Raw genomic sequence first — 17956 nt, 5'->3', positions numbered from 1 at the left:
CCCTGCTTAGTCCCACAGCCCAGTTTTTGGATAAGGTTTTATCCCCTATGGTTACTCAAGGAAAATCATATATTAGGGACACAGGTCACTTCATTGAATGTATCTATAAGTTTAAATCACTGGGAGATGATGTTATTCTTTCCACATGGGATGTAAATTCTTTATATACTGTCATACTGCATAGTATGGGGATTAATTTATTAGCAATACACTAGCCAAGAATGGCCAACATAGTCGACAACAACAAGAATGGCTTATCCAGTTGTTGGACCTGGTATTGACCAATAGCTTCTTTTTGCATGACAAGCAGTTTTACATGCAAAAGAATGGGACGGCTATGGGGTCCAATGTGGCCCCAGCCTATGCCTGTTTGGTTATGGACCACATTGAAGAAAGAGTAGTTTACAATGACCCCTTGTTCAAGGAGCATTGTCAGGGGTGGTTCCGCTACATAGATGATCTGTTCATCGTGTGGCGGGGCCCCCCTGAAAAATTAAGGGATCTCCAGACCAACATTGAGAATGCTGTTCCTTTCCTAAAATTCAGCTGCAAACATGATTGCCACAAGGTGGAGTTTCTGGACACTACTGTCCTCAAACAGAATGGGTCCTTAACTACTGATTTATTTGTGAAGCCCACAGACCGCAATACCTTATTGCATCGTACCAGTTTTCACCCCCCTAAGGTGTTTGACAGTGTCCAAAAATCTCAATTAATGAGGGTGGACAGAATAGTCACAGACCCCCAAAAGAAAACAGCCAGATTTGCCGAGATGAAAAATAAATTTATCCAAAGGGGTTATGATAGTCAGCAATTAGATATAGTAGAACAATCTATTAAAAGTCCCCATAAGTCACATACTATATCTGCTAATAAAAGAATTAATTTTGTTACATCTTATAACACCATGAGCCAAAAAGTGTTCAATATTATCAAGAGGAATTGGCCTTTACTTAAGGAAGCTTGTCCAGAAATTGAAGAATTCCAGATTATCCCTAGAGCATCTTATCGTAGGGGTAAGACCATAGGTAAAAGGCTGGTTAGAGCCATGTCTAGTTCTGATGCCACTAGAAGAGGAGATCAGAGATTCCTTGGTAAACCGAAGGAGGGCACATTCCCCTGCCTAGGTTGTGGCCAATGTGGAAATGTCATAAAGGGTGGTAGCATCTCTCATCCATACACAGGGGAAAAATGCTCAATTAAAGGGTATTACACATGTAATTCTACACATGTGGTGTATGCGTTAAAGTGCCCATGTCGGCTGTTATATGTTGGCGAGACGACCCATCGGGTCAAGGACCGCATATGCCAACATAAATCCACAATTAGAAATGAGAAAACTGCTAACCTCCCTGTACCTGCACATTTCATTGAGAAAGGCCACCAAATCAACCAGCTCAGATACATGGTAATAGACCAGGCCCCTACACAGATTAGAGGGGGTGATAGGATTAAGGACCTCTTATATAGGGAGGCCAGATGGATCTGGAAGTTAGATACTATGCACCCCAAGGGATTAAATAGGGAATTTGATTTACTTCCTTTTATTTAAGGCCTCTGTTCATTTTGTTTTTGTTCTAGTTGATCAATACACTATGGATATTTTACATGTAGCCAAAAATTTAGCCATATAGCATAGTTTATATAGCAACTTGCTGCATCTGTTTTTAAATGGAGTCTTTTTCACATGAGGTTCTGAAGGGGTTAAAATTTTGACTTTGTGAGAATTACTCACTTATTTCTTAGGTCAGGTGAGACCTTAACAGGTGTGTGACCCCTCCCTCTGAGTTTGTGATTGGTCTCCTATGTACATAAATGTGTGTTTTTTCTTCATATATGTTAGCTTGATAAAGGGGCAGGAGCCCCGAAACGTTGCTCTGTAATAAAGGCACTGTTGCCATTTTTTGAGTGCCACCAGTGTGTTTTATTATACTTGTCGCTGGACTTTGGTTAGGGGAGTCCACCTGGTGTGCACCAACTCGAATTACTGGAAAAATTAAGGATTAAGTGAGTGCTGGTCCTGCTTGTCTAAACCAAGATTATATTGTCTGATTGAAATCTGATAAACTGGGATGAATCCAGAAGGGCCAAGCCTTCAAGGCATTGAAGATTGCCCGGAGTTCCAATATATTGATTGGAAGGGAGGACTCCTCCCGAGTCCACATCCCTTGTGCCTTCTTGGCACCCCAAACGGCTCCCCAGCCGGAAAGGACTGCGTCTGTAGTCACAATCTCCCAGGATGGTCTCAATGAGCACGTGCCTTGGGACAGATAATCTGGACAGAGCCACCAAGAGAGGGAGTCTCGACAGGTTGACCAGCATGATCTGTTGAGACAGATCTGAATGGTTGCCGTTCCATTATCTCAGCATGCATAGTTGTAAGAGTCTGAGATGGAATCTTGCAAAAGGAATGATGTCCATACAGGACACCATGAGTCCAATCACCTCCATACACTGAGCCACTGAGGGTCTTAAGGAGGCCTGGAGGGCAAGACATGCATAAGTTAGCTTGCAACATCTCTGATCTGTGAGGAATATTCTCATGGATATGGAGTCTAATATTGTCCCCAGGAAATTCACCCTTGTACTTGTAGTAAGAGAACTCTTTTCCAAGTTTATCTTCCATCCATGTGATCGAAGAAGATTGAGAAGGGACTCTGAATGTTCTTCCGCTAGACGAAAAGATGGTGCCTGAACCAAGATATCGTCCAGGTAAGCTGCTACTGCAATACCTTATGTTCTGGCAATGGCTAGAAGAGCCCCCAGAACCTTCAAAAATATCCTTGGAGTAGTAGCTAGGCCAAACGGAAGAGCTATGAACTGGAAGTGCTGGTTCAGAAAGGCAAACTTCAGGAACTGAAAATGTTCCCTGTGTATCAGGACGTAAAAGGTATGCATCCTTCAGGTCTATTGTGGTCATAAACTGTCCTTCCTGAACCAGAGGTAGGATTGACCTATTGTCTCCATCTTGAAAGAGGGAACACTTAAACTTGTTTAGGCACTTTAGGTCCAGAATTGGACAAAAAGTTACCTCCTTTGGAACCACGAAAAGGTTTGAATAAAACCCCAAACCTCGTTCTGCTGTAGGTACCGGGACAATTACTCCTAGAGAGGAGAGATCCCGTACGCAACCTAAGGCGGCAGCCCTCTTTTCTGGTCTTGTAGACAGACTGAAGAGAAGCAACCTGACCCCTGGGCAGATGAGACTTGAATCCTATCCGGTATCCCTGAGATACAACCTCCAGGACCCAAGGATCCTGTACATCCTGGAACCAAGCGTCTGAAAAACGAAAAGGTCAGGAGAACTATGTTAAACCTTTCTCTTGCGTTTGTTAGAGAGAGGTAAGGCACACACGGCCGCAGACACCGCCGTCTGTAACTGTGCGGTAAAGTCCGCAGGAAAAAAGCACCCTCCAGATGGAGGATTAGTTGAGCTGCGGGGAACTTGATTAGGAGCGGTTAGGGTAGAAAGGGTAGTAATCTCTCGGGACCCAGATTCCTGAGAGGTAGGTGGCTCAGAGGGGCTAATAGCGCTATGAGTATTAGCAGGCTTGTCTCCCTTCTTAGGACTTTAAAACAGTGCTTAGGCAAATGGAACAAAATTGAGCAGGCGGGCAAACCACGCCTCCTCAGAATATAAAACAGGAATTATTAAAGGGCCACTGTAAGTAAATATTTTCTATGCCTGTTACTAACTAACTACCCCAAATACGCTTTTTATCAATAGCATTTCATTAACATATCTCTACCGTATATCAGAAATCTTGCCTGCAAATTTAATTGTTTTCCAAACCCACTCTGTGGGTATCCTTTGCTCTGTACCAATCCGTTTACAATACCTAGGTTTCAAAATGGCGCTTTAAACACAAAGTTATTGGTTTAAGTATTTTGAACACTCAGTGCTGAAAATAGTGGGCAGGATAACGTGACATCATCGGCGAATAAAAGATATAACTTTTAGAACGTTATGAAACTTCGTTTTGGAGAAAATATAGGTCAGTAGGTTTTAATTAATGTTATTAACTTTAATATGTTAGTTGTTTAGCTTAAAAATTATAACAGAAAGTAATCCTTTAACCAGTACAGAAGGAGCAGAACCTTCTAATGTAATATCAGAGTCCTCCATAGCTAGGATATATTCACAGAAGGACAGAAAAAAAGTAAACATTTTATTAAAAAAAACGGCACCTTTATAATCCCAATGGCTGGGGCACTCACCACCTCCTAGACAGCTAACAGAGAAAATGCTCTCCTCAGGAGCGAAATTCGCAGCAAGATCGTAGGAAAAACAAAGAGACCGCACCTGGTCACGTATTGTGTAGGACAGGACTTCCCCTGCTATGAAAAAGGCACCAAGCTATCATGAGCTGTGCAACACACAAAAACGAAAGTGAAACCTCTAAGCCAAAAGCACACAGTCTATGAGCCCAAAAAACTCGCACATAAAAGCAGTTATAAATAACAACTTGCTGTTCAAATAATCTCCCTGAAGGAGATATTAACCCTTGATCCTATTGAGGCATAAAAGAGCCACAATGTGACCCTGTATAGCAAAAAGTGTATATATAAAACGAGAAGATCCATGCTGTGGAACAGGCACAGCCTCTCAAGTGTGACAGTCTTGCAGCGATGCCTCTGACATGGACTTGAGTGTGAAACAGCAAGCAGTGAAACTCGTCAACACTGATTGCCCGGGAGCTTTTGGCCGGCAGTCTGGATGGGTTCGCAGAAAAACATTCCCTGCATCTCCAGACCCTAACTTTCATCAATACTCTCACTGAGAGGTTGACTTGACTTCTTAAATCTCCAGTCCTTTCTTGAAGGGAACTACCCATTACAAGACTATCCAAATCTTCTGAGACTTCTCTGACACCTCCTATAGTAACGAAAGGCAAAGAATGACTGGGTGATAGGGGAAGTGGGAGGGATATTTAAGCCTTTGGCTGGGGTGTCTTTGCCTCCTCCTAGTGGCCAGGTGTTGTATTTCCCAACAGTAAGGAATGAAGTCGTGGACTCTCTTTGCCTTATGAAAGTGTAACAAGTACAATTTTCAGATCTATTTTGCAGAAAAAAAATATGCAATGTATACTGCAATAATGTTGAACTTAAAATAACGAAACATTATGGGCTAGATTACAAGTGAATATCCACAAAACACAGAAAGCGAGTGGGATGCTCCAACTGACAAAGCCGTGGCGGTCTTCTGTGCTACTCCTCTGTAAGGACGCTGAGACGTGACGTAGTAAGACAGGTGCATATGGAAGGAACACACCCCTGTCCAGGCATGAAGAGACGATAGCCAAACAAGGATTTCCAGCACTCCGGTATAAAAGATAAGATTCTTTATTATAAACAGGTTAAAACCAATCGCAATGGACGTCAGTCCGTGTAAAATCAAACACAGGAAAAGGGGAACCAAAGTCCCTAACAAAATATCAGTGAACAAGTGCCCTAGCGGCATGAAACGCGTCTGAGACTATGGGGACTTTGGTTCCCCTTTTCCCCTGTTTGATTTTACACGGACTGCCGTCCATTGCCTTTGGTTTTAACATGTTTATAATAAAGAATCTTATCTTTTATACCGGAGTGCTGGAAACCCTTGTTTGGCAGATTACAAGTGAACCTGTGAGACACGGCATGAGAACCTAGTGTAGCAAAGGGGGTAAGTCGGCCAGTGATGGACAGCAAATTTAAATATATATGTATACATATATATTTATTTATTTGTTAATGTGTATATACACATATTAACACATAAATATATATGTATATAAGCATATACATATATTTACAGGGAACACACACTGAAAAGTGGCTTTACATTGAGAACACCCCACACCCGCCACTTAACGCATAAAAACTGCCTAGTGCAGTTTTTTTATGGGAAAAATGCTACATCTTTTCCATAAAAAAAACTAAAAGACCCCCTATTTTGGGCACTTTTAGAAAAATGAATCCGAGATCAGATCTCTGGTTAATTTTCTGAGCGCTAATTGCTACTGCCACCTTGTGGTAGCAATAACCAGCCACTTGTAATGGTTGGTTATTTCTCGCGCGCCCGCAAATGGGCAAATTCTGGGCGATAATTTAGCGCTTCACTTGTAATCTAGTCCTTTATGTGTTCTTTGAGTTTATTGCTTTTTTTATGGCATTTTTTTTTTTTTTTTAGTTTAATCTTCCCTAAATGTTTAATTATGTGTACTGGAGTTAGTTATTTTAGTCTCTCATTTTTTCCACTAGACCTAGAGAGGCTGGAGTATATTCTGCAAGATTCAGAAACATGACCCTGTAATATGCTATACAGTGATTGCTTGTCCCTAATCAGCCATAACACAGGGACTAAGATGAACATATTCAAGAGGCTTTTTCAAAGAATATGTTCCTGGGCTGCAAAACATGCAAAGTCTGGTAGCAAATATTAGACAGCTAAAATCCTTTTTGAAAGACTATTTTGCTTGAAATGTGACAAACGTCATGTTTCGCATCATAAAGAGGCTTTTTTAATTGCTGAACTAATGCAGATAACATTATTGCAGACATTTCTAAATTATCTTGTTTTAAAAATAATTTGGGTATATATAGACTGGGGTACACTTATAATAGAATTATTATAATTGCAAAAAAGCATCAAGAATACAATTAGCAAGTGAAAACATGCTTTTCTTGCTTGGAGTGGTAACATTTTCATAAGTGAGACCTGTATATAATAAATGATAACTTCAATAATCAAGAAACGTGGTTTTATATTGAGAAACATTCTTCCTTGCAAACTTACTGATCTTGTTGGTTGCCTTTGATGCGTTTCCATGGCTCATTAACTTGTATATACTGGTTTCCATGGCGAGAAATATTTAGTATACAGCGCAGGGCATCTCGGATGCTGCAATCATTTAATAAGATTGTAAAGGATGTGGTTATCAACACTTTAAACATAACTTCCAGAAAAATATATATACAGACATATACTGTACATGAATGGGCAGCTAATTTATATATTACAATTTTTTTAATAAAAATTATGCAATTAGTGTACTGCAATAGTTCAGACACTGTTACTAATAACAATTGCTTATTTATTGTGGATATAGAACAAGTATTAAATGAGTTATAAGATTGAAAAGGGGTGAGTTTTAAAGAAAGATTTGAAAGTAGGGAAGATAAATAAATTATTGCAAATAAAGTCCTCTACTAAGTGTAATTGGGGTTTAAGAGAGCTATTAGCCTTTAATGAAAATGTGTTTATATTTTAAATTAGAATAATCTATTTAATATATATTTCTGGTAAGCTAGTGAGACATTAGGGTTGGAGTCAGTACATCAAGATTTCCCATGGAGGAACCATACCGAACTTTCTCCAGAAGTTGATTGTACTGGCGGAGCTCGGCAGTGACTTGGGCAAGTAGCCTTTTGTCTTCTGGAATCAATTCCATCTCAGGGACACAACCGTTGAAAAACTTCTGCACAAACATGGCAGCTCTGCAGGGGAAAGAGTGATTAATAGGAATTTAAATACAAAACCTTTTTATTTTTTTTATTTCACAAGATACAGTGTTGAACAAGGATGTAGCCTGTGGGTTTTATGAACTGGTACCAGTTAGTCCTAAAAATCATACTACCTTCTCTTTCTAAGCATAGTTTTCAGCCCCAAAGCTATATGTTGAGTTTAGACAGCATTGTGGCACTGTTCTGTTAAAAGTCTAAGCCACATTTATTCAGAGCCATTAAATAGATTTCTTGATATCTACCCTAATGAGAAATCTAGTGATGGCTTTGACTATGCATGGGCTGTGCAGCATACAACTGGTAGATTGTGTGCATTTGTGTTACATGATCACATGCTGATTTTGACATTTTTGTCCCATTAAAAATAGAATGTTTACCCCCACAAAAAAAAAAAAACACACAGAAATTAATAAAAAAAGGAAACTTTGCATATGAAAGGAAAGCTCTTACATGGTGTCAATTAGTTTTCAAAATGTTTTTTTTTTGTTTGTTTTTTTGTACTGGTTTGTTCAAGTTATACTATAACTTATGTTTACTCATATAATTACTGAGTAACTTGCTAACACTTGCCAGCACTCTGCTTACAAAGTGAAAGCCATGCATGCTAAATTTAACTAACACTTGTCCACTTACTCTCTGGCATGGTACTGGTTTACAAAGTGAAAGCCATGCATGCTAAATCTAACTAACATTTGCCCACTATGCCCACTCTTCCGGTTTACAAAGTAAAAGCCTTGCACATAAAGCCTAAATCTTATTCACTCTCCCAAACTCTACCAGTTTACAATGTAAAAGCATTGCATGTGAATTAACTAATTCCTAACCAATCTCCTGCACTCTACTTGTCTACAAAATAAAAGCATTGCTCATAAAGCCTAACTAACACTTACCCACTCTCCTGCACTCTACCTGTTTACAAAATAAAAGAATTTGCACATAGAGCCTAACTCGTATTTACAGAGGACCTGCAGGTGGGGATGCTGATCCGGCTTTGAAGAAGTAAAAACATAATTTATGCTTACCTGATAAATTTATTTCTCTTGTAGTGTATCCAGTCCACGGATCATCCATTACTTATGGAATATATTCTCCTTCCCAACAGGAAGTTGCAAGAGTCCACCCACAGCAAAGCTGCTATATAGCTCCTCCCCTAACTGCCATATTCAGTCATTCGACCGAAAACATGCAGAGAAAGGAATAAACCATAGGGTGCAGTGGTGACTGTAGTTCAAATGAAAAAATTACCTGCCTTAAAGTGACAGGGCGGGCCGTGGACTGGATACACTACAAGAGAAATAAATTTATCAGGTAAGCATAAATTATGTTTTCTCTTGTTAAGTGTATCCAGTCCACGGATCATCCATTACTTATGGAATACCAATACCAAAGCTAAAGTACACGGATGATGGGAGGGACAAGGCAGGTACTTAAACGGAAGTTACCACTGCCTGTAAAAAAAAACAAAAAAAACACCTTTCTCCCAAAAATAGCCTCCGAAGAAGCAAGGTATCAAATTTGTTAAATTTGAAAAAGTATGAAGCGCAGACCAAGACTCCGTCTTGTAAATCTGTTCAACAGAAGCCACATTTAAAAAAGGCCCAAGTGGAAACCGCAGCTCTTGTAGAATGAGCTGCAATCCCTTCAGGAGGCTGCTGTCCAGCAGTCTCATAAGCTAAATGAATTATGCTTTTTAACAAAAAGACAGAGGCTGCTGAAGTCTTTTGACCTCTCCTCTGTCCAGAATAGACAACAAACAAGGTGAACGTTTGATGAAAACTGTAGCAACTTGCAAGTAAAACTTTAAAGCACAAACCACGTCCAATATTGTGTAATAGACGTTCCTTCTTTGAGGAAGGATTAGGATACAAGCATGGAACAACTATCTCTTGAGTGATGTTCTTGTTAGATACCACCTTAGGAAAAAACCCAGGTTGGTACGCAGGACTACCTTATCCGTACGAAGGACCAGATAAGGAGAATCACATTGTAACACAGATAACTTGGAGACTCTACGAGTCGAGGAAATAGCTACCCAAAAGGAACTTTCCAAGATAAAGATTGATATCTATGGAACAAAAAAGGTTCAAACGGAACTTCTTGAAGAGCCTTAAGAACCAGGTTTAAGCTCCATGGTGGAGCAACAGTTTTAAACACAGGCTTGGATCTAACCAAAGCCTGACCAAATGCCTGAACGTCTAGAATACCTGCCAGACGCTGGTGCAAAAAAATAGACAGAGTTAAAATCTGTCCCTTTTAAGGAATTAGCTGACAACCCTTTTCTCAAAAACATCTTGGAGAAAAGATAATATCCTGGGAATCCAGGCTTTACTCCATGAGTAACCCTTGGATTCATAACAATCAGATATTTACACCATATCTATGTTCAATTTTCCTAGAGACAGGCTTTCATGTCTGTATTAAGGTATCAATGACTGACTCGGAGAAGCCATGCTTTGATAACATCAAGCGTTCAGTCTCCAGGCAGTCCATCTCAGATTGATTCTATTTAGATGGTTGAAAGGACCCTGAGGTAGAGGGACCTGTCTCAGAAGCAGAGACCGTGATGGAAAGGATGACATGTCCACCAGATCTGCATACCAGGTCCTGCGTGGCTACGCAGGCGCTGTCAAAAACACCAAAGCCCTCTCCTGCTTGGTCTTGACCTCCGGAGGAAATCCCACTCCCCCGGAAGAAAAGTCTGACGACTTAGAAAATCCACCTCCCAGTTCTCAACACCTGGGATATGGATAGCTGATAGACAAGAGTGAGTCTCTGTCCAGTGAATTATTGTAAGACTTCTAACATCACTAGGGAACTTCTGTTCCCCCTTGATGGCTGATGTAAGCCACAGTCGTGTATATTGTCCGACTGAGTATGATGTACCTCAGAGTTACTAACTGAGGCCAAGCCTGAAGAGCATGGAATATCACTCCCAGAATAGTTATTAGAAGGAGGGTCTCCTCCTAAGTCCACTATCCCTGAGCCTTCAGGGAGTTCCAGACTGCATCCCAACCTAAAAGGCTGGCATCCATTGTAACAATTGTCCCATCTGACCTGCGGAAGGTCATACCCTTGGACAGATGGACCCGACATAGTCACCAGAGAAGAGAATCTCTGGTCTCTTGGTCCAGGATCAACAGGGGGACAAATCTGTGTAATCCCTGTTCCTCTGACTGAGCATGCATAGTTGCAGCGGTCTGAAATGTAGACGTGCAAACGGTACTATGTCCCTTGCCGCTACCTATTAAGCCGATTTCATTCATGTACTGAGCCACCGAAGGGCGCGGATGGGATGAAAAACACGGCAGAAATTTAGAAACTTTGACAACCTGGACTCCGTCAGGTAAATTTTCATTTCTACAGAATCTATCAGAGTCCCTAGGAGGGAAACCCTTGAGATTGGGGATAGAGAACTCTTTCCTTGTTCACTTTCCACCCATGTGATCTCAGAAATGCCAGTACTACGTCCGTATGAGACTGGGCAATTTGGATGTTTGACGCCTGTATCAGGATGTCGTCTAAATAAGGGGCCACTTCTATGCCCCGCGGTCTAAGGACCGCCAAAGCGACCCCAGAACCTCCATAAAGATTCTTGGGGCTGTAGATATCCCAAAGGAAAGAGCTACAAACTGGTAATGCCTGTCTAGAAAGGCAAACCTGAAAAACGATGGTGATCTTTATGCATCACAATGTGAGGATAAGCATCCTTCAAATCCATTGTAGTCCTCTATTGACTCTCCTGGATCATAGTTAAGATGGTACGAATAGTTTCCATCTTAAATGACGGAATTCTGAGGAATTTGTTTAAGATCTTTAGATCCAAAATAGGTCTGAAGGTTCCCTCTCCTTGGGAACCACAAACAGATTTGAGTAAAAACTCTGTCCCTGTTCCTCTCTTGGAACTGGATGGATCTCGTACACAATGTAAGAATGCCTCCTTCTTTATCTGGTTTGCAGATAATTGTGAAAGGCGAAATCTCCCCTTTTTTGGGGGGGGGAATCTTTGAAATCCAGAAGATATCTCTGGGATATAAATTCCAATGCCTAGGGATCCTGGGCATCTCTTGCCCACGCCTGGGCAAAGAATGAAAGTCTGCCCCCTATAGGATCCGTTACCGGATAGGGGTCCGTTCCTTCATGCTGCCTTAGAGGCAGCAGCAGGCTCCTTGGCCTGCTTATCTTTGTTCCAGGTCCGATTGTCTCCAGACCGCCTTGGACTGAGCAAAAATTCCCTCTCGTTTTGCCTTAGAGGAAGAGGATGCCACACCTGCCCTGAAGTTTTTAAAAGGTACGAAAATTAGACTTTTTTTTTTTTTTTGCCCTTGATTTAGACCTATCCTGAGGAAGAGAACTCTTTCCTTGTTCACTTTCCACCCATGTGATCTCAGAAATGCCAGTACTACGTCCGTATGAGACTTGGCAATTTGGATGTTTGACGCCTGTATCAGGATGTCGTCTAACTAAGGGGCCACTTCTATGCCCCGCGGCCTAAGGACCGCCAGAGCGACCCCAGAACCTCCATAAAGATTCTTGGGGCTGTAGATATCCCAAAGGAAAGAGCTACAAACTGGTAATGCCTGTCTAGAAAGGCAAACCTGAAAAACGAAGGTGATCGTTATGCATCACAATGTGAGGATAAGCATCCTTCAAATCCATTGTAGTCCTCTATTGACTCTCCTGGATCATAGTTAAGATGGTACGAATAGTTTCCATCTTAAATGACGGAATTCTGAAGAATTTGTTTAAGATCTTTAGATCCAAAATAGGTCTGAAGGTTCCCTCACCTTGGGAACCACAAACAGATTTGAGTAAAAACTCTGTCCCTGTTCCTCTCTTGGAACTGGATGGATCTCGTACACAATGTAAGAATGCCTCCTTCTTTAACTGGTTTGCAGATAATTGTGAAGGCGAAATCTCCCCTTTTTTTGGGGGGGAATCTTTGAAATCCAGAAGATCTCTGGGATATAAATTCCAATGCCTAGGGATCCTGGGCATCTCTTGCCCACGCCCGGGCGAAGAATGAAAGTCTGCCCCCTATAGGATCCGTTACCGGATAGGGGTCCGTTCCTTCATGCTGCCTTAGAGGCAGCAGCAGGCTCCTTGGCCTGCTTATCTTTATTCCAGGTCCAATTGTCTCCAGACCGCCTTGGACTGAGCAAAAATTCCCTCTTGTTTTGCCTTAGAGGAAGTGGATGCCACACCTGCCCTGAAGTTTTAAAAGGCACGAAAATTAGACCTTTTTTTGGCCCTTGAATCCTATCCTGAGGAAGGGCATGACCTTTTCCTCCAGTGATATAAGCAATAATCTCCTTCAAACCAGGCCCGAATAGGGTCTGCCCCTTGAAGGGAAGTTAAGTAGCTTATCTATTAAAGTCACGACAGCTGACCATGATATAAGCCATAGCGCTCTGCGCGCCAGTATAGTAAAAAACAGAATTCTTAGCCGTTAGTCTAGTCAAATGAACAAAGGCATCAGAAAACAAAGGAATTGGCTAGCATAAGCTTGTCAAATATATTCATCCAATAGAGTCACTAACTGTAAAGCCTCATCAAGAGACTCAACCCAGAACGCCGCAGCAGCAGTGACAGAAGCAATGTATGCAAGGGGCTGCAGGATAAAACCCTGTTGAATAAACATTTTTTATCCATTGGATCTAAAAAGCACAACTGTCCTCGCCAGAGGTAGTGGTACGCTTAGCTAGAGTAGAAACTCTTCTCTCCACCTTAGGAACTGTCTGCCAGAAGTCCCGTGGTGGTAACTATTAGAAAACATTCTTCTAAAAAATAGGAGGGGAAGAGAACGGCACACCTGGTCTATCCCATTCCTTATTAAAATTTTTTTTTAATAAACCTCTTTAGGTATTGGAAAAACATCAGTACACACCGGCACTGCATATTATTTATCCAGTCTACACAATTTCTCTGGCCCTGCGATTGTACACATTCATTCAGAGCAGCCAAAGCCTCCCTGAGCAACAAGTGGAGGTTCTCAAGCATAAATTTTAAATGTAGAAATATCAGAATCAGGTTAAATCATCTTCCCTGAGTAAAAAAAAAATCACCCACAGACTAAGCATATTGTGAGGTAGTATCATACATGGTTCTTAAAGCGTCTGTATGCTCTGTATCTACCCCCAGAGCTATCTGCTTTCCTTTAATTTCAGGTAGTCTGACTAATACTGCTGCCAGAGTATTATTCACCACCTTTGCCATGTCTTGTAAAATAAACGCTATGGACGCCCTTGATGTACTTGGCGCCATTTGAGCGCGAGTCCCTAAAGCGGGAGTCAAAAGGTCTGACACGTGGGGAGAGTTAGTCGGCATAACTACCCCCACGACAGAATCCTCTGGTGATAATGTTTTTAAAGACAAAAAATGATCTTTATTGTTTAACATGAAATCAGTACATCTGGTACACATTCTAAGATGGGGTTCCACCATGGCCTTAAAACATAATTAACACAGAGCTTCCTCTATGTCAGACATGTTAGAACAGACTAATAATGAGACTAATAAGCTTGGAAAACACTTTAAATCAAGTTAACAAGCAAATATATAAAACGTTACTGTGCCTTTAAGAGAAACAAATTTTGTCAAAATTTGAAAAACAGTGAAAAAAGGCAGTAAAACAAACGAAATTTTTTACAGTACATGTAATAAGGTAACAGAGCATTGCACCCACTTGCAAATGGATGATTAACCCCTTAATGCAAAAAACAGATAAAAAAAAACAAAAAACGACATAGACGTTTTTTAAAAACAGACACAACAAAACTGCCACAGCAGAGCTGTGGATTACCTTCCCTAAAAACGATTTTGGAAGTCTTTTTAGCCCTTTAGAAATGTCCTGTAGTATTCATGGGACTGCTGAGGGAATCTGGATAATTCATTTTGTAATTTTAACTGCGCAAAAAAGCTCTAAATTAGGCCCCTCCCACTCATATTACAACAGTGGGAAGCTTCAGTTAACTGTTTCTATGCAAAATTTAAGCCAGCCATGTGGAAAAAACTTAGGCCCCAATAAGTTTTATCACCAAACATATGTTAAAAAACGATTAAACATGCCAGCAAACGTTTTAAAACACATTTTTACAAGAGTATGTATCTATTAATAAGCCTGATACCAGTCGCTTTTACTGCATTTAAGGCTATACCAACATTACAGTGTTATCACCAATGTACGTTAAAAAACGATTAAACATGCCAGCAAACGTTTTAAAACACATTTTTATAAGAGTATGTATCTCTATTAATAAGCCTGATACCAGTCGCTATCGCTGCATTTAAGGCTTTACTTACATTACTTCGGTATCAGCAGTATTTTCTTAGTCAATTCCATTCCTAGAAAAATATTTTACTGCACATACCTTATCTGCAGGAAAACCTGCACGCCATTCCCCCTCTGAAGTACCTCACTCCTCAGAATGTGTGAGAACAGCAAATGGATCTCAGTTACGTCTGCTAAGATCATAGAAAAACGCAGGCAGATTCTTCTTCCAAATACTGCCTGAGATAAACAGTACACTCCGGTGCCATTTAAAAATAACAAACTTTTGATTGAAGAATAAACTAAGTACAAATCACCACAGACTCTCACGACTTATCTATGTTGAGGCTTGCAAAAGAATGACTGAATATGGCAGTTAGGGGAGGAGCTATATAGCAGCTTTTCTGTGGGTGGACTCTTGCAACTTCCTGTTGGGAAGGAGAATATATTCCATAAGTAATGGATGATCCGTGGACTGGATACACTTAACAAGAGAAAGGTACGTTTTTGTAAAAATACGGTGCAATGTAAACTTTCTTCAATGAAAGTGCCCCTGTTTATAATAGTATTTTAAAAAACCGGGCACTAATTGATGAAAGTTTAAATTCACTTTAAGCCTAACTAAATCTTATCCACTCTCCCTCACTCTACCTGTTTACAAAATAAAAGATTTGTACATTAAGCCTAACTAAATTTTACCCACTCTCCTGCACCGTAACTGCTTACAAAATAAAAGCCTAGCTCATTAAGCCTAACTAAATCTTATCAACTCTCTGGCACTTTACCTATTTACAAAGTTTCCAAGATTATTAAGAAGCTCTGAGTTGTTTTTCAGCATCAGGTCATTCCAGCTGAACGCGCTGTCCTGTCCCTCAGGCCGTAGGTACAACAGGTAAAATCTCCAGATGTCAGCAGGGATGCCGGTGTCCTTGGCCATATCTCCAAATACTCCTACTCCCCGACTCTTTGAGAACTTGCCATCCTCATAATTTAAATATTCTATTGAAACAGAAAGAAAAAAAACACCAACAGTTACATACTTGCTACTAAAACTAGTTACATATAGGTGTCATATTAGCGCTACAGTTTCAAGGGACACTGTAGTCAGAAAACAAATAATATGACAAATAGTATTTTTGCAATATATATGTATTAAACATTTTGCAACTAAATTTATTAAAACAGAGTGAGCTTGTCTGTTTTTTTATTTCATGTAATGTGATACTACTGTATTTTCTTTACCCACACAGCTCATTATTTCCCTATGCTCTTAAGCCAGTTTAGTACATACAGGTATGTTCAGAGCCCTCTAGCCAGCAGTCAGACATCACTGTTCACTACTTTGCTGTGTGTAGTATACTGTTTACAGCTTGTACGTTTACAGTCTGTGATGTCTGGTGCATGCAATATATTGTGCCCAACTAGTACAGGTCCAAATCCCCAAATTTAAACATATTCTGATATCCAAACTTAATTAATATTTAAAAAATAAAAGGAAATTATTCTTACCGGATAAATTTGTTTCTTTTACGATACGATGAGTCCACGGATTTCATCCTTACTTGTGGGATATCGCCTCCTTGTCAGCAGGAGGAGGCAAAGAGCACCACAGCAGAGCTGTATACATAGCTCCTCCCTTCCCTCCCACTCCAGTCATTCGACCGAAGTTAGGAAGAGAAAGGAAAAGCCAAGGTGCAGAGGTGACTGAAGTTTAACAAAATTAAAGACCTGTCTTGGAAAAACAGGGTGGGCCGTGGACTCATTGTATCGTAAAAGAAACAAATTTATCAGGTAAGAATAAATTTCCTTTTCTTTTACAAGATACGATGAGTCCACAGATTTCATCCTTACTAGTGGGATACAATACCAAAGCTATAGTACACGGATGAAAAGGGAACCTAAACAGAAGGCACCACTGCTCAAAGAACTTTCCTCCCAAAAACAGCCTCAGACGAGGCAAAAATATCAAATTCGTAAAATTGGTAAAAAATGTGAAGTTGCAGCTTTGCAAATCTGATCAACAGAAGCAGCATCTTTGAATGCCCATGAGGAAGCCACAGCCTCAGTGGAATGAGCCATAATTCGCTCAGGATGCTGCTGTCCAGCAGTCTCATATGCAAAACGGATGATACTCCTCAGCCAAAAGGAAAGAGAGGTAGCCGTAGCTTTCTGACCCCTACGTTTCCCAGAAAACACAGCAAACAGGGAAGTTGCCTAATCCAAATTATGTAACAGTCGCTCCTTCATAGAAGAAGAATTAGGGTACAAGGAAGGAACAACAAGTTCCTGATTAATATTGTTATTTGAAACAACCTTAGGAAGAAAACCAGGTTTGGTACGTAACACCACCTTATCTGAATGAAAAATAAGATAAAGAGAATCACATTGTAATGCCGAAAGCTCAGATACTCTGCGAGCAGAAGAAATAGCAACCAAAAATAAAACCTTCCAAGATAACAACTTAATACTTCAGGCTTAAATGCCTGAATCAAGGTATCTATGACCGAATCAGAAAACCCTCGCTTAGATAAAATTAAACGTTCAATCTCCAAGCCGTTAGCTGCAGAGAAACTAGATTCGGATGATGGAAGGATCCCAGAATGAAAAGGTCTTTCCTCAATGGAAGCTTCCATAGAAGCCGAGATGACTCGTCCACCAGGACTGCAAACCAAGTCCTGCCAGACCCCGCAGGAGCGATGAAGATCACTGATGCCCTCTCCTATTTTGACTCAAGCAATCACCTGGGAAAGAAGAGCAAAAGGAGGGAACACATAAGTTAGGCTGAAAGACCAAGGCACTGCCAAGGCATCCAGCAGAAAATGCCTTACATACTGCGTGTTGACAACACCTCTCTGTCTAACGTGACAGAGAAAGTGTTCCATGTACACAAGGATTCTGCAATCGGCGTGCACAACCTCTCAGCTGTATGCTCTTAAAGCACAGCCGAGGAGGCATCCGTCCCAAATAGCGCGCACACAACGACGCGTAATGAAGCTCCGCTCCACCCCTCTGTGGGCATATCGAGCTCAAACATGGAAAGCAAAATAGAGCCGGCAAACGGTGCACACAATGGCGCGAAACGAAGCTCCGCCCATCTTGGGCGTATCGAGCTCAATCTCCTGTGCAGATAGACCTAAGTAAAAACAAAATGGAGCCGCTGGGAGAAAGTAAAAACAATCAATCACA

General features: G+C 40.8%; 1 protein-coding gene across 1 annotated transcript in view; it reads right to left on the bottom strand.

Annotated features, from left to right (window-relative positions):
- MARS1 (methionyl-tRNA synthetase 1) overlaps nucleotides 1–17956 on the bottom strand; it is a 179159-nt gene that overhangs the window by 28805 nt on the left and 132398 nt on the right. Inside the window, exons 15-17 of the mRNA XM_053708187.1 lie at nucleotides 15556–15769; nucleotides 7345–7476; nucleotides 6776–6880 (exon numbers count right to left, since the gene is read on the bottom strand). Coding sequence (XP_053564162.1) covers nucleotides 6776–6880; nucleotides 7345–7476; nucleotides 15556–15769 — 451 coding nt within the window. The remainder of the gene's footprint in view (nucleotides 1–6775; nucleotides 6881–7344; nucleotides 7477–15555; nucleotides 15770–17956) is intronic.

Source organism: Bombina bombina, chromosome 3 (assembly GCF_027579735.1).
Source record: "Bombina bombina isolate aBomBom1 chromosome 3, aBomBom1.pri, whole genome shotgun sequence".
Taxonomy (NCBI): Eukaryota; Metazoa; Chordata; class Amphibia; order Anura; family Bombinatoridae; genus Bombina; species Bombina bombina.
Note: the sequence above shows the minus strand (reverse complement) of the source record. Positions and strands in the feature narration are given on the sequence as shown.